The sequence below is a fragment of the Aedes aegypti genome, chromosome 3 (assembly GCF_002204515.2).
Source record: "Aedes aegypti strain LVP_AGWG chromosome 3, AaegL5.0 Primary Assembly, whole genome shotgun sequence".
Taxonomy (NCBI): Eukaryota; Metazoa; Arthropoda; class Insecta; order Diptera; family Culicidae; genus Aedes; species Aedes aegypti.
This window is the reverse complement of record NC_035109.1, coordinates 380622448-380648514: the sequence shown is the minus strand read 5'-3', so window position 1 is coordinate 380648514 and position 26067 is coordinate 380622448. Positions and strand designations below refer to the sequence as shown.

The following is a 26067-nucleotide window of genomic DNA, read 5'->3' as shown; positions in this document are numbered from 1 at the left end:
AACAGTTTCGCATAAATGATACTTTATAGCTAACGGTAAGATAGTTCGACGACAGGAGTATGATTGAATCAATCTTAAACAAATTGTTTTGTTAGAACAGGCCATTGCTATCGGTGGACACCTTGCTACAAAGGATGGCAGCTTATATCATCATCATCATCATCAAAGTACAAGATGGAAAGATCTGGAATCGCGAAACTGACGAACGAAAACTACGAAACCTGGAAGCTTGAAGTTGAGTTCCTGCTGGTGCGAGAAAGTCTTTTTTTTTCGTACCCGAAGTGAAGCCGGAAGAGGCTGAAAACGGAGTGAACGTGGCGGAGCTGGCTGCCTGGGATGAAGGTGAACAGAAAGCACGTGCGACCATCGGGCTGCTGCTAACCAGGTCTCAACACAGCCATATTCGGGCAACGTGGACCGCCAAGGACGTGTGGGAGAACCTTCGGAAGCAACACGAGAAGAAGTTATTGACGTCCAAAGTACATCTCCTAAAGCGGATTTGTGATCTCAAGTTCCAGGAAGGTGACGATATCGAGGAGCACCTGACCGAATTCGAAACTCTGTTCGAGAAGTTGGCCAACGCTGGTATGATGCTCGATGACGACCTACAGGTAATCCTAGTTTTCCGCAGTTTACCCAATACGTTCGATGCGCTGACCGGTGAAGAAAAACAGATTGTGCTGAGCGGAGTGCTGTACGTCCCGAACCTGGACATGAACCTTGTCTCGGTTGGGAAGCTTGTCCAGAAAGGTGCTGACGTGAAGTTCAACGTAGGTGGATGTACCATTGCCAGTGGTGATCGAATTGCTGCTGTGGCAAGGCGAAGCAACGGTCTCTACCATCTGCAAATGGTGGAGCGCTTGGGTGCTGTGAACAAGCGATGTGTTTCGAAAAGCTGTTTGCATGATTTGCATCGCAAACTCGTTCATCGGGACGTGAAGGCCATCCAGGAGCTGGAAAACCGACATCTGGCCACCGGTATAAGCATCAAGAAATGCGGACTGGTTTTGCCATGTGAAACGTGTATGCAAGGTATGATGGCACGGCTACCATTCCCGAAGAAGGCAGAGAAGAAAACCAGTGCTGTGATGGATCTGGTTCACAGTGACCTTTGTGGACCAATGCGCACCGTGACACCGGGTGGTCGTCGGTTTTTCTTGACCCTCATCGATGATCACAGTCGGTATACAACGGTGTACTTGTTGAAGAGGACATCCGAAACGTTTGATGCAATCCATGACTACGTGCAGAAGATGAAGACACAGTTTGGCAAACCGCTGAAAGTGCTGAGGTACAATCAAGGAGGAGAATACCGTGGGTTCAATTTGGTTGCTTTCCTGAAACGTGAAGGCATCAAGCAAGAATTCACAGCAGCATACTCGCCGCAACAAATCGGTTCATCAATATGAAGACGAACAAGTTGACCATTAGCCAGGATGCTCGGTTCCTGCCACCGATAGATAACAACGAAGAGGTTTCTGCAGATGGAAAATTAACGTTATTCTTTCCATTATCATTCGAGATCATTGATCGGGAAGCAGATGAAGCGCGTTTTTAGGTGGACAAACGAGCGGATCTGCGTATTGAGAATTCGGGGCAAGTTCTTCAACTACAGCCTGATCAATGTCTATGCACCGACTAACGACAAACCCGATGACGTAAAGGACGCGTTTTACGAATGTCTCGACAAGCCCTATGGAGAATGCCCAAAACACGACGTGAAAATTGTCATCGGCGACGCTAATGCGCAGGTCGGAAAAGAGGACTTCTTCCGCCCTATCATTGGTAAAGAGAGCCTTCACTCTGCTTCCAACGACAACGGCCTACGTTTAGTGAACTTTGCTGCCACCAGGGGGATGGTCATCAGTAGCACTTACTTTGCACGGCAACACCCAAATGGCGAACTTTGCAACCAAATCGACCATGTTCTGGTAGACGGTCGACATTTTTCCGATGTCATCGATGTTAGAACTTTCAGGGGTCCTAATATCGACTCAGACCACTATCTCGTTGTAAGCAAAATTCGAGCGCGATTATCAACCGTTTCGAGTTCTAGAAATCGACAATCGTTGCGTTTCAATATCCAACGCCTGTCAGCAGATGGTGTAGCAGCGGATTAGCGAAATCGACAAAAGCGTCAACCTCAGCGATCTGTGGGAGTCAGTCCACGGAGCGGTGAGCACAGTAGCGCGAGAAGTGGTAGGTACTGCTCAACGAAGACCAAAGAACGGTTGGTTCGACGAGGAGTACCAGAGAATGACGAACGAGAAGAACTTGGCTAGAAGCTGACGGATAAAACAATGGTGCGGCCACCAGGTGGAAAGAGTAATTCGAGTCATTGTTGAACGGAGATAACGGAAGTGGAATTCAAATCGATTAGCCGACAAAGTCCTTGGCATCCGAGTAATGCGACAGAAGGGGGCTGTGTGTTTAGATCGAGATGGAGGGCTTCGTGGCCTTGCGGTTAGCGGCGTCAGTCGTTTAGGCGTATAGTGCCGCGAGGTGTGGGTTCGATTCCCGCTCCAGTCGGTGGAAACTTTTCGTCAAACGAAAAATTCATCACTGGGCCTCTGGGTGTTTCGTGTTGTCCGTTGCCTAATGTTAGTGTTCGTTCAGTCTGTGCAGCCTTTGGCTGAAGACGGTGTAAATTGTCTTTTAAATGTGCCTTAGCAGCGAGGAAAAACGAAAGCAGACGCAGAAAGTTCCGTTCCGTGAGCTGGTAGGAGGACTCCAGTTGCTGGCGTGTTGCACGCGCCCGGACATAAGTTTTGCCGTGAATGCAGTCATCAAGTTTAGCAGCGATCCAGGCAAACCGCACTGGACGGCAGCAAAGCGCATTTTGCGGTACCTGAAAGAGATGAAAACTATTCACAGGAAGCAAGGAGACGAAACTTTGACTGGCTTCAGTAATGCGTATATCGTGCGGAAAAAGATCGAAGAGAATGTGAAGGATTTACAGCATGTTGGCAGTCAACAACAGGTAGCAGATCTACTAACGAAGAGTATTCCGGCACCCTCCCGATTCGAAACCGAAAGACGTGCGGTTGGAATTGGACGAATTCTCGACTAAGGGGGATGTTGGCGCAGTAATTATCGAATTGAATTAAATTATTATAGTAAATACGCTTTACATATCGAACCAAACAGTCGTGTTTCGTTCAATTTTTCATTATACAGTAAAAATCAGGTTCCTAGTCGAACGGCCGTCAACGAAGGCCGGTCTGATAACTTCCCGCGAACTCGTTTACTACAGGTGATAGACAACAGAAGATGTTATGCGTGGTATAATCGGTATAATAGGATTAGGATGGTGATAGCTGTGTTGTTCCCATCTCGTTTGCGTTGCCGCAGCTCTGCTAGATGGTATGATTATCTCTAAACGTTCCATAGTCTATGGATAATCCAGTTCTTCAAGTGTAAATCCATTAAGTTTCTTTAAATTTAGGAACATTTCCAAGGTTTGATCACAGCATGACTTGTTCATTATTAAAATTTAATCAATGAAAGAGCATGATAGAGCCTAAGGAAGCCATTTTATGACTATACATATGTATGAATATGGCGTGTCTTTTTTAAAATGAGAAGAAAATTGATAACAGTAGAAATATATGTATTTAATGAATGGAATGGTTATGATAGTAAAATGAAGTTGTCCCTCGTTGTTCTTGGTCTAAAACGAATTCAACACAGAAACGCTTACATCGTAGAATGCGTTTCGCAAACCAGTTACTAATGGCACTTTGGTTGATAAATAAATGTACATTGAGAAAATCACACAGAAGCCTTGAAAAAAAAAACTCACATTCAAATTCAAGAGTGAGAAGGTAACAAATTACACAGAACATTAAGCAAAATCGGCTTCTTCGAGCGCGTACGAGAACGGTTGACCGGACAGGTCAATGTCGGGCTTCCTGAGCTGGAAGTCCACTCCCCGCACGCCCTGATTGTCCGAAATGTATCGCAACAGGCGATACCAGTGCGGATCACGCTGCAGCGTGTCCGGATTGCCCACGATGATCATCAGAGCCCGGGCACGGGTAATGGCCACGTTGAGGCGCTTGCTGTTCGACAGGAATCCAACGTGATCGCGTTGTGAGCGCACCGTCGACAGGATCATGATGGGTTTTTCGCGACCTTGGTATTGCTCCGTGGAACCCACTTCGACGTTATCCCAGCCATAGTTGCGACAGCCGTGGCGCAGATAGGATACCTGTATGAAAAAAAAAACAATAAAATTGTATGGAATATGGGAGGCTAGAAGCAAAATATAGTTGAAACAAAATATGTGCGTGGGTAAACGAACTGTTAGACCAGTATAGAAAAGCAATGCAATTCAAATCATAGTAGACAGATATTTTCAAATGAAAAAGGATTCAGTTTGTTGATGTATTTTGGGACGAATAAATGTGTTTTGATAATGATCGAACAAGTGCGTCAGTTATTTATTAAAATTCATTTGAAATTTGAAGAAAATCGTGATCGGGAAAATGTGTTCTGATATGGCAGAAAGATCGGCTCTTTAAGAAAGCTGGTCACTACATGGCGCAGTTGGTACGGTTGCGCATCGACTCTCAAAAAGAGAAAAAAATCCGATAAGTTACGTCATCGGGTTACCCAAAGGTAGACCTAATGTTCCGATAACCAGTTTTTGCTTCAAACGTCACGGACCCCTAGGGGTCCGCGGACCACCGGTTGAGATCCACTGAGTTAGACCATATTCGATTTGCACAACGAGTTAAAGTTTCATAGTGGCGCACAAATAAATGAATCGAATAATATCCATAAAATTCAATCATAAAGCTATTTAAAACAATTATTTTGCTTAAAAATGTTGCCCCTTCGTACCTATAGTGGTGTATCAGTACCCACCCAGGTAACATTGCATTGCAAGTTGAACAACAGTTTATTCAGCCGAAATGAGCTGTATAAACAGCATTTTAGCTGAATAAGCTTCTATGAGGTTCTATAAGAAATCAATGGAAATTGTTTTCAAGGATTTCTTCGAAACGTTGTTCATAGATTCCTCTTCAAAAAAATGCTTAAACGCATATTCTGCAGGAATTCTCACAAAAACTTGAATGAAAAATTTCCAAGAATTTTTAAATATGTCTATAATTTTCTGCATGCACTAAGAATTCCCTCTAGAAATAACTCCATACGTACCTCTAGGGATTCGTTCACAATTTGCCCAAAACAATCTTCAATGAAGCCTGGGATTCCTCCTGAGATCTCTTCGGTGATTCTGTCAAGAGTATTCAATGGATTGTTTTTTTTATTTATGCAGAGTTTTCCATTGATTACTTGAATAAAGGATACTTGTTTTTCATTGAGGATTTTATGTATGTGGAACGACACCTCTAGGAATCCTCAGAGAATTTCCAATGAATTCTTTGGAGTTTCTTTATTAATCTTAACAAATATTAATTCAGGAGTGCGTCCAAGAAACTGTCAATGTTCACAAATTGCTTCAGGTATTTTGCCATGAATTCCTCCTCAATTTTTGATTAAAAATCGTTCAAGGATTATTATTGAATTTTTGAAGGATTTCTGAATTATTTTCTTCCTAAATAGTCTAACAGATTCCTACTTCTTGGAATCATTCTGGTATTTTTTTCCGGATTTTTTTTTTCAGTTTATTAAGAATTTTTAGAACAACTGTACTATGAATTTTTGTAGGAGTTCTTCCTAGCACGCACTTCTTCAAAAATATTTCTATGATTCTTGCAGAATTTTGTTCAATCTTTCAAATGCATGAGAAAAATATCACCTATCTTACCATGTTTGCAATTGTCCCAAAATGGCCACAATGAACTATGATGATTCTTAAATTACTCAACAGCTACCTGAACGGAGATCTGAAAGAGACGGTATATATGCGGCTACCTCCTGGATGTGCAGCCGACGGAGAAAATGTTGTGTGCCATCTGCGAAAGGGATTATATGGGCTAAAGCAGGCCGCTCGCATTTGGAATCACAAATTGGACGACGTGCTCAAGCAAAATATGGGGTTCAAGTCATCGAAGAACGACAGTTGTCTCTACATCAGGAGGAGCAAAGGTAAGCTGTCCTATATTGCTGTCTACGTCGATGATTTCGTCATAGTGTGTAAGACCGAATGGGAATACGAGGACATCATCAAGAAATTGAACGAATTTTTCACGGTGCTCGGGGACATCAAATTCTTCCTCGGAATTCAAGTGACCCGTTCGAAGAAGCATATTGCGCTGAACCAGAAAAGGTTTATCGAGAAGCTCCTGGCCAGGTTCGGTCTAGAAGATGCAAAACCGTCAAGCTTTCCATTGAATCCAGGCCACCTACAGTGCTGTTCTGAATATAAGCGGCGCATGTCGATTTTCATACAAAATGCTCAACTTTGACATGCTGTAGTTTTGTTCCCTTTCAAGCAATCGAGCTGAAATTTTCTCCACAGAACTACAAATATGATCAATTTTGTAACTACAAAATTGCAGTTTTTTCTGAGTCCCTGCCGAAAAGTGAGACACTAGGTGAAATTTTTTGAAAAAATAGCAGTTTTTCATTTTAAAATTTTTCTTCTACAAATATTTTAAACATTTTCGGTTTAGGTGTAGGTTTGATAAGTAGGAGGAGATTGTTCCAATGGTAAGTGATATACAATTTAAAACTATAATGTCAAGCCGAAATTCAAATTTTTAAAACTGCTATTTTTTCGAACAATTTCACCTAGTATCTCACTTTCCGGCAGGGGCTTAGAAAATTTTGAAATTTTGTGTTTACAAAATTGGGCATATTTGTAGTTCTGTGGAGAAAATTTCAACTCGATTGCTTGAAAGGGAACAAAACTACAGCATGTCAAAGTTGGGCATTTTGTATGAAAATCGACATGCGCTGCTATTATTCAGAACAGCACTGTACATCCAAAGGAGGAGATTCCGCTGCCCAATAGCTCAATTGGTGGGTTTCACGCGTTTCAAGCGGATGTACAGGTTTACCATCTTTTCAAATGTTCGGCCGACAATATGTGGACATTCGCAAACAAATTGAATGGATCTTGTGAAATTCATACCCCGGCTGTAAAGCGCGGCTTTACGCATAACATCTTCTAGCACGATATTGAACAACAGGCACGAAAGTCCTTCAGCTTGTCGAAGCGTTCGGTGGGATTCAAACGAAATGGAGTGTTCGCCTAAAATCTTCACACAATTATGCACACCTTCCATCATTGCTCTTATAGTGAGCTTCCCGGGAAAGCTATTCTCGTCCATTATTGAAATTGATGAAAAGGTGATGCGTTAGGACCTGGTATTCACAACATTTTTGGAGGATTTGTCTTACAGTTTTGGCGCAGTAATGATCGAATTGAATTAAATAATCAAAGTACAAAGAATAATAAATCAGATCGCGCAAGTTGGAACCAAGCAGACGTGTTTCATTTTATTGTCCTTCAGGTTATGGGATCCAGGTAGTTGCTAAGGAAACGATTCTGTTTGGCGAGATTTTTGAAGAAATGGCCGATGAAAATGGAGCTCAAAATGATTCCAGGAATGAAGTCTCCGTTGGAAATCGTTTGCCGGGCAACACGGTTTCGAAACCGATGTACAACTTCGGTTTGATCCTTGCAACTTGTGTTGAACCGCAAACGCGCTTCGTCTCTGTACCAGTGTATTGTCGCACCGCCACCAAACCGGATCGCGCCAGTGTGACTCGCGACGCACCTCAACTCGCGACATTTTGAAATCAGTTTTTTCGTGTGGCGCTGCATTCTAACGATTTCTATGAACACAGCGCACTATTCACATATTAGCTGCGACGCTCGGGGCCCGAGAAAATAATAATTAAAAAAAAAATGTTGGTCTTGATTTCAAATAATAGCACAAAGCACAAAGCAGGCAGACAGGGAACGGTTGAAAGCCACGCGGATAAATTTCTACAATCATATATGGAACTTCTTGGTTCAAATCGCAAGACTTTTGAGGCTTGAATAAATGTTTCATTTAAGCAGATCAACTAAGATCAATACTTTATATAACATTTAGCGGTAACTTTATGAAAAAACCAAGGATTTTACTCTATCAAACCGTGTCTTGTTGTTTGATAGAGTAAAATCCTTGGTTTTTGCATAAAGTAGAAATTGATAAGCGTGGATATCAACAATTTTCTGTCTCTCCGTTTGTGTCATCGTTCTGAACCTCGAATGCAATCGAAGATGTGCACCAAAATTTGAACCGCGGTTGCAACCGAGGTATAAATGGACCGGTTTTCGAACCGGCGTTTGAACCAAAGTTCACTTTACACATGTTTGGGTTTAGGTTCAGTTTCGAGCGTTTCGGTTTGCACACGAGAACAGAGTACAAGGAGAGTACGAAACCGCCTGAACCAACGTGTTCGATGTTCGTTTGGGAAGACTGCGGTATCGTTGCCGGTACGGCAAGTTCTTCGTGGTTCGGAAAACTACAGCTCGTGGTCTTTCGCGACTGATCGTGATCAAGGAACGGACATGGTGCGCAGTAAAGGATCGGCAGGACGGTCGATGATCTGGCGGTAAGCGACGATGTTACCGAGCAAGCCAAATCCGCGAAGGAAGCGTGGGATAGTTTGCAAAATATCTATGAGCACAGTGGCTCGACCCTGAAGATTGGTCTGTTGAGAAGACTGGCGGTAATTCGACTGGTAGGCGCTGAACGGGATGAAGAGAGTTAACGACGAGTCACCAGCTTTCGGAGATAGGATTTGAAGTGGACGACACCTGGCTGGCGAGATTGCTGATGAAAGGCCTAGCGAAGCAGTACGATTCGATGATCCTGGGATAGGAGTCGTCGGGTATGAAGCTTACGGCAGAAATCGCCAAGGCGAAAATCTTGCAGGATGTGAAGGTCGGCAGCGATTGCAAGTCAAGCGAAGGTGAGTTCTACAGTCATCCGAGACCAGAATCTGGAAAACAAATCTTGAAGGAAATCCGTGGTAATCACGCTGCATTCTACTGGATCTTCAATCCTGGTGAAACAACGCATCTCTGTCCGAACAGGAAACTCTTGGAAGAAGCTGAGAATGTGTAGTCAAGCATCAACGTTGTGAATAATGCAAAAGCCTCCATTGTCTCGAAGGGCGTCGTCAGTCTGGAAGCAGACATTGGAGGTTCGTCATGTGGTATCACCATGAAACATGTGCTGGAACACGATGTAACCTTGAATCTGTTGTCCGTGGGTAAGATTTGCCAGAGGGGATAATATCCTGATATTATCAGATGATGATCGGAAGCAATCATGCAAGGTCGTTAGTGCCACGAAGGAGATCGTAACGGTTGGACAGTATTCGAATGGCCTGTGCAAGCTGAAGCTGGTCAAGGATCCGACGGCTCATGTGGCATGTGAGCAGAACAGTTTTCAACTGTGGAATCGTCGATTGGGATATCTCTCCGCCGATGCATGAAGGGGTTGAAAAATATAGCTACAGGCATAGAAGGAATCAGAAACTTCCTGACATTCATCGTTGGTTCGAGCAGGAAGGCGTTTGTATCTTTTTTTTTTTGAAATCGAAGACGGACGTTTGGAAGCATTTGAAGATTTCAAATCATTTGTCGAGAACTAGACGGGAGAGCGAATCGTAACGAACAACGGCAAGGAGTCCGCGGTAGCTACTGCATCGAATGCCGTCAACCGTTCACCGACAAAAAGTCTTAAAGTCACATCTGAAAAAAAGTAGACGAGAATACGTCCCGATTTGTCGCACCTACGTGTCTTCGGAAGTGAGGTCATGGTGAATGTTTCGAATGAGAAGAGACGGAAATGGGACGAGGCTTCATGGGCTACATCGAGAACTCGAAACCGTACAGAGTGTACAACTTCAAGACGCAGGAAGTAGCAGTTAGTCGTGACGTGATATTCCTGATGGTAGGTCAAGTTAAACCTAGAGAAGAAGATCCCACTCTAGAGGCACCTTACGAAATGGTTGTGCAGAATGAAATGGAGGTTGTAGAGGAACAAGTCGTTGATAGTGAAGAAAATGCTTTGCAGGCGCAAGATGACGAGCTCAGTGAACCCGAGTTCGAGGAATCAGAAGACGCCGACAAGACGTTGATCGACTCTGAACTACTACCTGCTGCGTTCCCTCCATAACCAGAGGACCCACAATAGTTGGTAAGGCGCGTTGCGAGGGAGCACGTAACCCCAGGCAAGTATAGAGATTTTCATTTGAACTGAGAGAGTAAGAGTAAGAAATTTATATGGAGAAGTCAAAAGGATTCGTCAACCCTGATCGTCCGAGAAGTACCTGCAAGCTGATGAAAGCGATGTACGGACTGAAGAACGCTAGGAGAATTTGGAACTAAAAGCTGGATGGCAAATTGAAGGGCTCAGGACTGAACCGATCGAAGTTCGACACGTGTGTCTATTACCGGATTGAAAACGGACAGATCCTGATAGTAGCGGTGTATGTCGAAGACCTTCTCGTATTTTCCAACAACCAGCGTTGAATAAACCATTTTAAAAAGCAGCTTACACGATGAAGGATCTTGGATTAGCCGACAAAGTCCTTGGCATCCGAGTAATGCGACAGAAGGGGACTGTGTGTTTAGATCGAGAGCAGTACATTCAACAGCTACCCGAACGGCTCGGCATAGGGGAATGTTATCCAATTGCGGCCCCATCGGACCACAATTAACAACTGTCGAAGCAAATGTGCCTTAGCAGCGAGGAAAAACGAAAGCAGATGCAGAAAGTTCCGTTCCGTGAGCTGGTAGGAGGACTCCAGTTGCTGGCGTGTTGCACGCGCCCGGACATAAGTTTTGCCGTGAATGCAGTCATCAAGTTTAGCAGCGATCCAGGCAAACCGCACTGGACGGCAGCGTTTGCGTTGCCGCAGCTCTGGTAGATGGTATGATTATCTCTAAACGTTCCATAGTCTATGGATAATCCAGTTCTTCAAGTGTAAATCCATTAAGTTTCTTTAAATTTAGGAACATTTCCAAGGTTTAATCATAGCATGACTTGTTCATTATTAAAATTTAATCAATGAAAGAACATGATAGAGCCTAAGGAAGCCATTTTATGACTATACATATGTATGAATATGGCGTGTCTTTATAAAAATGAGAAAAAAAGATTGATAACAGTAGAAATATATGTATTTATTGAATGGAATGGTTATGATAGTAAAATGAAGTCCCTCGTTGTTCTTGGTCTAAAACGAATTCAACACAGAAACGCTTACATCGTACAATGCGTTTCGCAAACCAGTTACTAATGGCACTTTGGTTGATAAATAAATGTACATTGAGAAAATCACACAGAAGCCTTGAAAAAAAAAACTCACATTCAAATTCAAGAGTGAGAAGGTAACAAATTACACAGAACATTAAGCAAAATCGGCTTCTTCGAGCGCGTACGAGAACGGTTGACCGGACAGGTCAATGTCGGGCTTCCTGAGCTGGAAGTCCACTCCCCGCACGCCCTGATTGTCCGAAATGTATCGCAACAGGCGATACCAGTGCGGATCACGCTGCAGCGTGTCCGGATTGCCCACGATGATCATCAGAGCCCGGGCACGGGTAATGGCCACGTTGAGGCGCTTGCTGTTCGACAGGAAGCCAACGTGATCGCGTTGTGAGCGCACCGTCGACAGGATCATGATGGGTTTCTCGCGACCTTGGTACTGCTCCGTGGAACCCACTTCGACGTTATCCCAGCCATAGTTGCGACAGCCGTGGCGCAGATAGGAAACCTGTATGAAAAAAAACAATAAAATTGTATGGAATTGTATGGAAGGCTAGAAGCAAAATATAGTTGAAACAAAATATGTGCGTGGGTAAACGAACTGTTAGACCAGTATAGAAAAGCAATGCAATTCAAATCATAGTAGACAAAGGATTCAGTTTGTTGATGTATTTCGGGACGAATAAATGTGTTTTGATAATGATCGAACAAGTGCGTCAGTTATTTATTAAAATTCATTTGAAATTTGAAGAAAATCGTGATCGGGAAAATGTGTTCTGATATGGCAGGAAGATCGGCTCTTTAAGAAAGCTGGTCACTACATGCGCAGTTGGTACGGTTGCGCATCGACTCTCAAAAAGAGAAAAAAATCCGATAAGTTACGTCATCGGGTTACCCAAAGGTAGACCTAATGTTCCGTCCTCGTTTTGTTTCCGAGATAAGTGTCAGCGGAAAGTATCAGTTACGATAACCAGTTTTTGCTTCAAACGTCACGGGCTCCTAGGGGTCCGCGGACCACCGGTTGAGAACCACTGAGTTAGACCATATTCGATTTGCACAACGAGTTAAAGTTTCATAGTGGCGCACAAACAAATGAATCGAATATCCATAAAATTCAATTACAAAGCTATTTCAAACAATTATTTTGCTTAAAAATGTTGCCCCTTCGTTCCTATAGTGGTGTATCAGTACCCACCCAGGTAACATTGCATTGCAAGTTGAACAACAGTTGATTCAGCCGAAATGAGCTGTATAAACAGCATTTTAGCTGAATAAGCTTCTATAAGGAACCATGCTAAAAAATATACCTCCACACTGTGGAGTCTACAGTGTTCCTATTATTGGTGCAAGAATTTTTGCAGGGACATTTTGAATTAATCGTGAATACGTCGGCTGATACGTTAATATCACATATCTCATAATTTTAATCGCATGTTTATGCTGTGTTCTCATCGAGAATTATTTATTTTTGTGATCCCATCGAGAATTATTTCAGAGTCTCTTGAGGATACTTTGTGGAGTGTGGATTAATTGGAAAATAATTCTTGGTGTTCAACCAGGAATTTATTTCGAAATATATAGTTCTTCTAGAATTCCTTGTATTAATTCAAATATTTCTGGTGAATACAGATTCTTCAAGAAATTGTTCCTCTAAAAATTCCTCCGAGTTGATATCCAGCCTTTTTTTTCGAGAAATTGTTTTCAAGGATTTCTTCGAAACGTTGTTCATAGATTCCTCTTCAAAAATTGCTTAAACGCATATTCTGCAGGAATTCTCACAAAAACTTGAATGAAAAATCTCCAAGAATTTTTAAATATGTCTATAATTTTCTGCATGCACATGTCTAAGAATTCCTCTAGAAATAACTCCATACGTACCTCTAGGGATTCGTTCACAATTTACCCATAAGAATCTTCAATGAAGCCTGGGATTCCTCCTGATATCTCTTCGGTGATTCTGTCAAGAGTATTCAATGGATTGTTTTTTTTTATTTATGCAGAGTTTTCCATTGATTACGTGAATAAAGGATACTTGTTTTTCATTGAGGATTTTATGTATGTGGAAGGACACCTCTAGGAATCCTCAGAGAATTCCCAATGAATTCTTTGGAGTTTCTTTATTAATCTTAACAAATATTTATTCAGGAGTGCGTCCAAGAAACTGTCAATTGTGAATTGCTTCAGGTATTTTGCCATGAATTCCTTCTCAATTTTTCATTAAAAATCGTTCAAGGATTATTATTGAATTTTTGAAGGATTTCTGAATTAATTTCTTCCTAAATAGTCTAACAGATACCTACTTCTTGGAATCATTCTGGTATTTTTTTCCGGATTTTTTTTTCAAAACGTTTATTAAGAATTTTTAGAACAACTGTACTATGAATTTTTGTAGGAGTTCTTCCTACACGCACTTCTTCAAAAATATTTCTATGATTCTTGCAGAAATTTGTTCAATCTTTCAAATGCATGAGAAAATTATCACCTATCTTAGCAATTGTCCCAAAATGGCCACAATGAACTATGATGATTCTTAAATTACTGAGATTTCCTCTAGATATTTGAGTTTTTCTCCATTTTTTTCCTTAAGGAGTCCTGTCAAAAAATATTGCAGAAATTCATTAAAAAATTGTCCAAAAATCAGTTCACTATTGTTATTTCTCAGGGGCATTTAAGTGTTTCAGAGTTTCTTCGGGAATTTCGGCGATGATTTCTCCAGAAACTCTTATGAGGTAGTCGGGTTAATTTTACGAGTGGCGTGAAGTGACAATTGTCGGTGTCGTATACTGCCCGTAAAGGCATAACTGTCCCATATGGAATTAGTAGGCATTGAGAAAACAGCGCTCAAAGTTTAAAGTTTGCATTTTCATACAAATATACATAATTTTCTGGTAAATTTTTGAATGCAATATTCATTTAGCTCCACCCCACAAACTATTCATTTTGCTAATATTGATCAGTAAAAAATATAAAGTTGAACATTATTCCAGTTTTGCAGTTGTTATCGGGGTTCAAAGCTCATATAGAGACTGTTATGCCTTTTTTTTCAATATGGGACTGCACCAACTTCATATTTTTCCACAACATTTTCAAACAAAGTGTATAAATTTTCATATGCTTAGTGAAGTGTATATAAAAACATGAATGTTGCGATGAAAAAAGGTGTTGGTTCGAAAATCAATATGGGACAGTTATGCTTTTATGGGCAGTATAGCGAGGTGACAATTCTCGACTCGAGTGAAGTGACTCGCCGTGCAAATCAAATGGAGAGTCACTTCACTCGAGTCGACAATTGTCACCTCGCTATACGACACCGACAATTGTCACCTCACGCCACTCGTAGAATAAGCCCAAGTGTTTGAATATTTTCTACATAGGTTTCCTGCTAGAATACTCCATATTATTTGTTGATTTTTTTTAACATTCAGGATTTTTTTTAACATTTGTACAGCTGCCCATAAAGGCATAACTGTCCCATATGGAAAAAGCAGGCATTGAGAAAATGGCACTCAAAGTTTTATGTTTGTCTTCTCATACAAATATTCATAATTTTATAGTACATTTATACGTACCATATTCATTGAACACAATCGCTGAGATAACTAATATTACTTCTATTGATCAGCGAAAAATATAAACTTGAACGCAATTCCCATTTTGCAGTTGGTATTAGGGTTGAAAGTTCATATAGAGACTGTTATGCCTTTATTTTTCAACATGGGACTGCATCAACTTCATATTTTTCCACAACATTTTTAAACAAAGTGTGTTAATTTTTATATGCATAATAAAATATACATTAAAGCATATATATTGCGACCAAAAAAGGTGTTGGCTCGAAAATCAATTTGGGACAGTTATGCTTTTATGGGCAGTACAAGAATTCCTACAGAGCTTCCTGCAAACGAATCCAAAACTTTTTCCAAAAAAATTCCAACTATTTCCTAAAGAATCTGTTGAGTGAATCCTCCAGAAATATCCGAGGATCCAGGTTCTTCCTTGATTGTTCAAGCATCTTTTCATGCACTATTTCTAGAATTTATTCAGATATTATTAAAACAGTTTTCCATTAAAAAAAATCCAAGCATTTTTTCCTATTTTTTGCAAAGATCCATGCAAATATTATTCAAACAAATTCTGCAGATATTCCACCAAAGCAAATTTCACGAATCTCAGTGTTCCTTTGAATTTTGTCAGAAATATTTGCATAAATCAGCGAGTTGCGGACTTTGGGGCAAGTGTGCCATAGGGACAAGTGTGCCACCCCTGCTTTTTTTATAAAAACTATAATATTTATTTTCTCTTTGAGCTTAACAATATGTTCCCTTATAGTTCACAATACAATGATTAAAATATGATGAAAATTGCTCTATTTTTCACGTATTTACATCGACTTGTGCAAAGACAACCATTAGAGTGGTTCAAAAAATCATTTCTGCTCCACACCGCTCATTCGATTCTAGATCAAATTTTGAGCGTCCTCCCAAAATTTGAGCTCATTCAGATGAAAACTAAATAATTACTGAGGCGTCCGATTTGAAAACGGTCTTCGGCAAAGTTGTAGCTGATGAATGTATCTCACATTATCAAAGTAGCACTAATCCCCAAGAGCACATGGGCAAACACTATGACCGATTGAATGAATTCGTTGCTTTTCTCATAGTAATTCCCATACAAACTTTAAAGGGCTTGTGCAGTCTCAATTTTCATCCAAATGAACTCAAATTTTGGGAGGACACCCAGAATTTGATCTAGAATCGAATGAATGGTGTGGAGCAGAAACGATTTTTTGAACCACTCTAACAACCATATTTGAGTGAATTTTTATAAGATTTCGTTGTTTCAAAATAGCATGGTGGAGGGTAACTTAAAACCAGATTTTTCTAACGTTCTGTACATCGTGAAACTATTCAAATGTGTAAGCTATTGTGGAATTTGAACGAAAAAATTATTTAGTTTTACATACGAAATCCAGTTTGGTTGAAATGTATACTTATTGGGGCAAGTATGCCACCTATTTGGTAAACAAAAATTGTTGGAATGAAATTTATAAAAATGTAAACGTCATCAACAAAATCATAATAATAAACCAAAATGAGGCACCTGTAGTAGTTTCTGAAGTATAGTAGGGGAATAACTGACATTTTTGCCCCTAAAGTGATTTTTTTCTCAAAATATTCAATAATAACATGTTTTTCGGCTTATCAAGTACCGTTTTATAAAACTTCATCAATATTTTACCGTTATTTAGTGCTGATCTAGTTTAGTATTATACATATTCGCCGTAATATTAGGGTAATACATATATTGTATTAAATGGATACAAAAATAACCATTTTAGTTATTCGAATTGAGTAATAGGGAGTTACGCATGTTTTAAACCTTGTTATAAAGCATCACCTTATTACGGTAAACTTAAAATTATTTTTTAAACTATCGATTAGCGTCTGCTTTGTAAGTAATATTAACATGAAATAAAGAAAATTACATTTCAAGTAGAATTACATGCGATGTTCATTCGGTGGCCGTCTTGCCCCATAGTGTCGAAAAATAGGTTATTTTGGATGATATTTGAGAAAAAAATGAAATGATGTGAAACTAACATCATGAGGCTAAATTGGTGGATTTTATAAGCTTTAGACAAAGTTAGAGATCAATTTGCTTAAGGTGGCACACTTGCCCAATTTCCGCTTACTGGCCACTCCTTAACACTTCAGTCGTCGCGCGGTTGTATTTTGTACAACATTAGTAAAAAAAGCTCGCTGTTCGTTCACAGCAGCAGCGTAGTGGTTTTGACGGTGACAAACCGCGCGACGACTGGAAGGTTAAAAGAATATAATACCATCGAATCATACTAATCATACCATGGAATACTTCTGTTGCGGGAGGCGTTGAATATCATACTCGGACCGATTCTTACAGCAGAAACACAACAAATAAATTGTCTAACCAGCTAAAAAGCTAAAATAATCATTTATAAAATTAAACATATAAAAAGTACATTTAGTTACAATTTCGGTGACAAAATAGGGAAAGATCCCTCCCCTTGGTTATGCGATCTTGCCGCGATAGGAGGGCATAATCCATTATCCCATATGATGGAAACCAAAGGCGTAACCTGTAGTGGTGGTATCACATTTTGGTAATTTTGCTTAAAGCCGCGTCATAATTCATATGGAATAGACGCAATAATATCTCGGATGTGATCCAACGGACATTCTGCGTCGTTGATAGAATTGATGCCCATTTCAAATAATTAATTTATTCGAAGTGGACATTAATACTATTGGTGACGTCCAGTTTGTATTTTGCTAATTAAAATGATCCGTAGCCACTCTTACTATTAGCTAGCTAGACACATCGTTACCATATACGACGTAGGAAATATGACTGGTAGATTCACTGAGTAGAAATAAGTGGCTACAATCTTATTTTAATATGGTATTTACATCGCCATAATAAGAAATACCTCTTTTGTAACATTGGTATAAATAATCTAATTCCAGCTTCATTTTCGCAAAATTTACAAGTAGAAAGTAGGCGTTAGGGTTTGCATTTGCCACCGAAAAGTGAATCTTGTAGGAGACTGTAATAGAAGCCTAAGGTAACTTTACTCTTAAATATTCACTATAATAATGACTATGGAAGACGCTGAAATCGATCATTAGGGTACACTTGCTTGTTTCGATAAATTGTTGAACAGACAAGGAAAATGTCTTTTTTATTTAAGGATATATGAACGTAATGACCAATATACCTATACTTTTAACAACAAAAAACGAAATTAACTAGAACTACTACTAAACTACCTAGTTTTGTTAAGACTTGACGACAATTGACATTTGAGACTTTAATCTTACGTAAAAGACAGGAGTAATCAGAATAGCACCTCAATGACAAATTATTCAAATCACTGTTCGATTAGACAATATTAGTAATGACAATACTTCACTTCTATGTCATACAAATTCTGATGGAGTTGATGATTTTCACAATGCTTCCTTTTCTCAGAAGCAAGGTAATATGGGTATTTTTCAAAAACTACCACGTCATAATACGAATAAAAAACAGTGTTCATGTGGGCAGCATAGCCTAGTCCGTCTGTGTATTGATCCTGGTAGAGGGAAAACTTGGTTCAGCCTTGATAAGTTAAGCTGTCAGGCACCCCCAACTGAATACCATACACAAAAAAATACATTTAGTTACAATTTTGAAGACAAATTAGGGAAAGATAATTGCTTCCATTATGTGCGATAGACACCCAAGATCTTCATTTGGCCAGTGTGGTATCAGATACATACTTGCTCATCACTCAAAGACGGCTGCACCAAATTGTTTCATTTTTTCACAACATACTCTCATTAATGTACCGTAAAGTGCCATAATTCAGTGCATTGCCTAATTCCGCGAATTTCATACAAAATTATTTACATATGGAAATACACATCAATACTGCAGCAACTTTTAACGCCATTTGATGCTACTTTGATTTAAAATAAGTTTGAATCACAAATAGAAGCAAATAGAGAATTTTTTCGCGGCGTAAAAAAATAATCAGTGGAGGCCCGTCTAAGTAGACGCCATTTTTTCAATTTCTTAGCGTCCGTGCTAAGACTGTAGGACACAAACAAACGTGATTTCTATATTGAAAATGTTTTGTTATTTATGTAATATTCTATGAAACTACTTGCTACAGATGTGGTTCATGATGCTTCTATGAAATCTTATCAAATATTAGCATAATTATTGAGATTTATCCCAAAAAGTATTGCGCGGCATTAGGGCACGTCATTTTTTATAAGTCCCTAATTCCGCGCACTGCTATTTACAGAACAACACTTGTTTGTTGGCTATACACATGCTATATTGGTCTTCACAGCTGAATATTTATCTGAGGAAGTATTTTCATGCATAAATACGTTTCGCAAACAACCGGAATATCGGGAAAGCCCACTTACAGGGAAACTAGCGGCCGTTCAGAAACCACGTGGTCATTCATGGTGGGAGGAAAAGTTTGTCCAAAACCAAGGTCCATAAACATTTGTTATTGTATAAACAGTGCAGAATACGAATATACAGACTTAAATTATTTTACAGGAATCCGTGAAATTCAACGTAATCCCAACAGCTGAAAATTTCGGTGAAATAAATTAACGGAGTACGGTAAATTTTTACAGTTTTCGGTAAAATTTCATCGCAATCCGTTGAATTTCGACGGAATTACGGTGTTTTATTTTACCGATCACGGATTACGGTAAAATAATTTAAGTGTGTAGAGGTAGCCGGGGCGATTTCGCCAAACTGCATATTTTTTTGAAATTTCTTCTGGAATAACATGCAACCCCAAAGCTGACAAGGAAAAGGAAAAAATATCAACGTCTCCGCAGTCGCGAAACGTCCAAATGCTGAAAAATTGAAAAGTATTGTTTGAATACAAATAAACTGAATAAACTGTTATAAAAACTTCAGTGTTCGGAGCAGTTTTTCCAAAGCTGCTGATAAATCTAAACACAAGACTATAGTTATTTCAAATGTCTGAAACTTTTTCTGGCATAAAATTTCACTTCAAAGGCTTTTTATGTTTCGGTGTGATGCAATCGCAATTGCATATTTGCTGGGATGTTCATGTGAGGGTTTGCGCATGATTGATACAGCTTAGCTTAGACTGACTACACTGAACCAAGAAATATCATAGAAAATATTAAAAATTTCACATACCCTTGCGATAATTGAAATCCGATTCATTTCATGTGTATCCATTGATATTCATTGAAAGAACACATAAAGCTCATTATGATATTTCATACCATTCATTTACCAACACTGTGGATTATATATGACATAAAGTCATGTATGTCATACGATGAATGTTATGTGATTTTCCGATGTGAAAATTCTGTCTTATTATTTTCGTAGGTATTTGATTTGTACTTTCGTGATGGCGAATTTGGCTCTGGTTATTTCATTGTGATGGATTTAAATCAGTGTAATTGTAAGCGCCATGATTTGTAACTGTGAAATAGGCCACGAATATGTGAAAGAAGGGTAAGTAAAATATTCAAAACACAAATTGAACGTAATTAAATGGAATTGAATTTACAGGAAACATTAAAAACTTTGGAACAAGAACGAAAGGGACAGAAAGTTCAGCACAACCAGAAGTATGGGATGTGATTTTTTAAGTTATCAATTAAAGTGATTGGCTATACAATGTAATTGATAGTTAATTTAATAAATGGTGTTTTAATTATAATTATATTGTTGATTCTTTAAAAAAAAAACAGAAATGAAATCGTCACAAACTTATTATACTATCATATAAAAACCATTGACAATATTGATATTTGTCATCTGAATATAACATAACATTCATTGGCAACATACAATGGTTCATATCTTCAATTTTCATGAAATGTATGTGTTTTATCAGATGAATCTAATTAAATCGATAGCTCATAAGTTTATGTGATGAGTTGATGAGCGTTATGTGAAAAGCTCTATGGAAAAAAACTATATGTGTTTTCAGATAAATCGGACATGATTACTTGGTTCAGTGTACACATATCAATGATTGCTATTCCGTGATTGACCGAAGTCAGTGAAAATGCACAAAGAATCAACTAGAAGTTCAGCTGGGATTGGCCATAATCTTCTTCAGTGTGCATAATTCAGTGCCTCTATTTATACAGGGTCAATAACGGCGCCGGCCACGTCCTTGCAGTCAGGTGGGATTGAGGGAAGGAATGTTAGTGTGTAACCTTTGCTATTTGGAGACCGTGTTTGCCTCTGCATCTCCACAAAGGTTACTGGGAGGGATGTTTGTTAATGGGGAGGATCGTTGGGTCAAAGGATTCACTTTGATAAGCGATTAGATCATATGTAGAGGAAAATTATGTCGACACTTGAGGTGACGAACCATTCAAAATTTGTTGAACAAATACCTAAATGTAACATTCCTACAGCTGTCAGTACGAAAGCATGTGTTATTATATTTTACTCATTTGAAAAGAAACAAAAGACTCAATTGGTTGGGACATCATAGAACACTCTTATTCTTATGCCGACACTTACAGTGGCGAACCATCCAAAGTTTGTTGAATAAAGTGAACCTTTCGCAAGTCTACACTTGTAGTGTCGAACCATTCAAAGTTTTTTTAATTACAAAAATAAAGGTATATAAGGGGTGTTCTGAAAAAAAAAAAAATAAAAATGTTAAACATAAATAAATCATGAATCAGAGTTTGTGTCGACACTCACAGTGACGAACCATCCATAGTTTGTTGAAACATCATATTTACATCCCACCATTGTAACGATTAAATGTGCAGTCATACATATTTTATAGATTAGAAATAGTAGCATGAAACGAGCTCACCAATTGATCCGTTATCCTTGACTGAGCAGCCACAATCTACTTTCAGCTTCACTCGTTTGCTCGGCTAGCCCCCAGAATAAAAAGGGGGTGGGCCCCAAAAAAAAACACGGACGACAGCTCGGGCTTTTTTGACGCACTGCCCAGGAGCAAGCGTCAAGGTCGTCGAAAGATCAAAAAGAACGAACCGATCGCGGCACTTTTTAACTTACTCCAACCGAACTCCCCGATCACGCCACTTTTTCACTTACGAGACCGACGCGCGACATGTTTGATCCTGCCCTCGTCGCTCGCTCCGGAAAAAGCAAGCGTCAAGGTCGAAAGATCAAACAGAACTCGGTTTGCGCATGATTGATACAATATAATAAGTAAAAAAACTCAGCAATTACAGAATAAGAAGACCGTCTTGTCTCAGGAAAAGACTATAACAAATGTTATCCTTATTTCATGTGATAGTCAAAAAATATAAAAAGTCTACGTTACGGCTCATACAAAACTTTACTTTTTTTTCTTACAAAAAGTGTTTTGGAGGGGGGTAGGGGGTTGAAAATGTTCAATTTCAGCGTTACGTAATGAATGGATGCTGCCTTATACAAAATTAATGTTAATTTGATTGTTTTGCAAGTGCGCGGAATTAGGCATTCTTCTGCGCGAAATATGGAAAAGCGTTAAAAAAATGCGCGGAATTAAGCAATTTCAACGAGTGAACTATTTCAAAAAAATCACAATTGTAACGTGTGAATACAGTCTAGTTTATATTTTTGCCATAATCTAAAACAGATTTGCTAGCGATCCACCCATAAAGCTTTTTTGTTGATGCAATACTAATTTTTAATTAAGCGCTGAATTACGGCACTTTACGGTATTGTTCCGAGGAGTGAATATCCGAATATGATAAAAATTCTGTAGGCTGAGATATTTACGTGGGTTGTGGCTACGCGTCGGTCCCCCAAGGAATTTTGGAATATCTCCGGATCTAGATGACCAACGATCAATATCGACATATATTCTAAAACTAGTAGTTTTTAAGAGCTTGTGAAAAAATGGTCCAATAATAACGGAAAACAAAAAAAAAACGCGTTCTGAATATTTTTTTAGCGGTAATAATGAAGCTGCTGGTAGAGGGGTTAAGCAACGTATGAGCCTCTGTACGTGCCATAAATTCTTTTGTTCTTTTGACTTTTACTGTGCGCCGTGTGTTGGTGCTGTCTCGCTCTCTCTCACGGACAACTTGAAAACAGGGCGCACAGTAAAAGTCAAACGTTTTATAGCATGCATAGGCTCATAACACTCAGTAGCGCAGTGATGAATTTTTAGTTCGACGAAAACTGATGCAGGAATTGAACCCACGCTTCGTGGCATAAACAATACACTTAAACGACTAACGCCGCTAACCACACGGCCACAAAACCCACTAATTTATAGAGGTTCTACCAACTTCTTGGTGGACTTTACTTAACTTCTAGTATTTTTTCAGGGTTTGCAGCAGGAATTCATTCTCATGTTTGGGAGTTATGGCTAGGACAAAATTTCACACAGCGATAAATAAATAATTCTGTTACTTTGCTCTTAAAAGCTCGAATAATAAGATTGTTGAATGTATCTTAGTAGTATTAACTTGAATTTTTTACCAGTGTTTAAAATTGGCCATTTTTGCATATAACATTCTTATCAAAAGAGCTGAAAATTTTACAGTCCATTTTTTTCGGTTTGATGGTTCAGATCTTTTGATCCATAAAGCACTGATCTCTATTTTAATCATAAGATTTGTAAGGAAGATGTGGGATTCCAAACTTTTTTATAATTGTATTTGTACACATACGGTTCCATAATTTATATTGTCGATTTCAGTTTTATAGTAAATTTTCTCCACGCCGCCGTCGCCGCCGCTGAAAACTATCAACGGCGTGACGCCGCTGGTGCAAATATACCCTCACGCCACCGCTGATTAAAAATATTTCAGCGCACAGGTCTACAGTATGAAGATCTCCTTGAGGAAAATGACCGCCTTCGTATTAATTACAAATTTTCAAAACCAGTTTTTTTCGTTCAAAATCGAAGCAATGTTTTCGAAAAAGAATTTCATCAACATTTCTATAAATGAACGAAAAAAAATGGTTTTTAGTTTTTAATGATTGCTGATGATTAAATGACGGATTCTTGATCCTCAAGCTGACTGTAGCTGGCGGCGAACAGCCGTGAGTTACAATGACAAGCTCTAGTTTGGTTAAGTATTACTATATTGACCCGCTTAACCCCTACTTTCCCTACAATCCCTTCGATGAAACATTTTGAAATTCACGGAGAAGATACCATATCTCTCAAAAGATGGTCATTTTCATCGTTAATAAAGGTTTTAGACACACCGTGAATGCTACATTGTGCTACATCTGTAAATTCTACTAACCTGTTTCGAATACGGCGTCACAACACCGATGTCCTCCTCACGTATCTGGCGATCGTTGATTCCATCGGAGAGAATTTTCTGAATGTAGTGCAGAACACAACGGGCCTCCTCCTTGTTGAACGAACTCAGACACTGCCGGTCCATACGCGTTACGCCGACTACGGAATGCATGATGATCGGGAAAGCCGGATTCGGCAGGTAATCCCAACCGATCGCCCAGTTTGCGAGATCAGGGGCAGCCTGAGCTCGCAATTCGCCATCGTAGAACCATTGGTTCGAGTAGTGGATCAACGCCTCGTGTGATCTATAGTTGTCCAAAAGTTTCGTAATGACCAGCGGGTTGAATTGTCCTTGTTGGCGTTTGTAGATACCCTGAGACATGAGACGGTCCAGCAGAGAAGTGTTGTGCACGGTTTGTTTCAGATACTCGGTACGGACTACGGGACCAAGCTGTTTCGGGTCGCCGGCCAAGATAATGCTGGCGTGTATTTTGGGTCCTTCGGTGCAAACTCCCGCTACAGGAACCAGGGCCGATATCTCCTTGGCACTGCCACACTCGTCAATGAAGATATAGTCGAAAAATGTCGGAGTTATTCGAGCCTGTGCAAATCTACCACAATTCGTTACGGTGCTGACGGTTATGCGACTCCGATAGACATGTTCGTAGGAAGGCACTTCGTATATACCCGTAGCCAGGTTCGATATCTCCAGGATTCCGATGTCGATCCCGTCGATATTGCGTTCGCAGGATCGCGAGAAGAAGCGAAAGATGTCCTCTTCCGGTATGAATTGCTTCAGCCGTTTGGTGACTTCGTCGCAAGCCAGGTTGGACGACGCGGCTACCAGAACGTTGGCCTTCGGTTGGTTCTTCCATATCTGGAGAACGGCCTCTACGATGGTGGATGTTTTGCCTGTTCCCGGTGGTCCGAACAGAATGTACGGGGCAGGGTAGGACGTCATGTTAACGATGTTTCGGATGGCCGTCACCTGCTCGCGGTTGTCAGCGATTGTCGGCTGGAACCACTGGAACCTGCGAAGGTATTAAGTAAGTATGGGTTATAGATGTACTTCATGTCGGATTCCGTCTGGGGACAGTGGGATTGTACGGGAAATAATGCTCAGCAAAACGTGGAATCCCATAGACAGAAGCGGAAGCAGCAGACCTGTCTATTTAAGAAAAAAAGCATCGCTTTCAGGGAGAGCAGTGCGAAGTGATGGAGCAGCTAAGCCGGACTCAAGTCACGCAAGCTCTATCAAAAGCTCGCCACATCCCGCAAAGGACTTGTGCCGCAAGACGAAATGTGCTGGTATAAGTATGAACCGGAGGTGATCGAAAGGTGGAAGTAGTATTTCGCTGAACACCTGATTGAGGCTGAGAGCGCAGGCAGTGAAGATCAACATCCCCAGTTTGAGGAATTTTATGGATGCCATTCAACAGTTCACCAACAATAAAGCTGCTTCCAGGGATGGTTTCGGAGCTGAAATCATCAAGATGGGCCCGGAGAAGCCGGCCATTTTGAATGATAGAACAGATTCCAACGATGGCTATTCAAAATACCGCCTCTTTTTACTAAAGTACCCATTTTTGCATTCGATATTCATTTAGCATTAAATATCTGCAGCTTTCACAAGACGTGAATTCTTTTCGTGACGTTAGACAACACATGTTCTTGCCAATCGTCAAAACGAAATTACCCTCTGCCGACCGGTTTTGAGCGCGTAGGAGGCAGGAATGAAAGAAATTTCTAGAGTAATCGCAGAATCATACAGGAACTCCTCTAGGATAACCTACAAATGTTTCCTCTAGTTTTTTGAAAAAAATACGTCCAGGGATTTCGTTGGAAGTTCCACCAGGGGTACCACAAGGAATTTCTCCAAGCATGCTGCCAAACTAGTGTTAACCAGGGTTCTGAATTATCGTATCAATGATGCGAAATCTACGATTTTTCGCACGTAAGGAGAATGCTTTTTCGCTTCCTCACGCGAATATCTTTTTTCGCTCACACTTATTTTCCCTAGAGTTACGATGGAGGATAACCGAAAATCATTCCACTCCGGGGATAATTTCTTTTTCACCCCATCATATTTTCGCTCACCAACTT

The 26067-nt window shown here is 40.0% G+C and overlaps 1 protein-coding gene across 2 annotated transcripts in view; it reads right to left on the bottom strand.

Moving 5' to 3' along the window:
* Positions 1-3593: 3593 nt before the first annotated feature.
* The window catches only part of LOC5571918 (putative helicase MOV-10), a 72303-nt gene continuing 49829 nt past the window's right edge, over positions 3594-26067 (bottom strand). The window contains exons 5-6 of one of the 2 annotated variants that reach the window (XM_021852925.1): positions 23966-24995; positions 3594-4210 (exon numbers count right to left, since the gene is read on the bottom strand). In XM_021852925.1, the coding sequence (XP_021708617.1) occupies positions 3845-4210; positions 23966-24995 (1396 nt within the window). In that variant the 3' untranslated portion in view covers positions 3594-3844. Of the gene's footprint in view, positions 4211-11083; positions 11698-23965; positions 24996-26067 lie in introns of those variants that run through there. The other variant, XM_021852924.1, reaches the window with a different exon arrangement.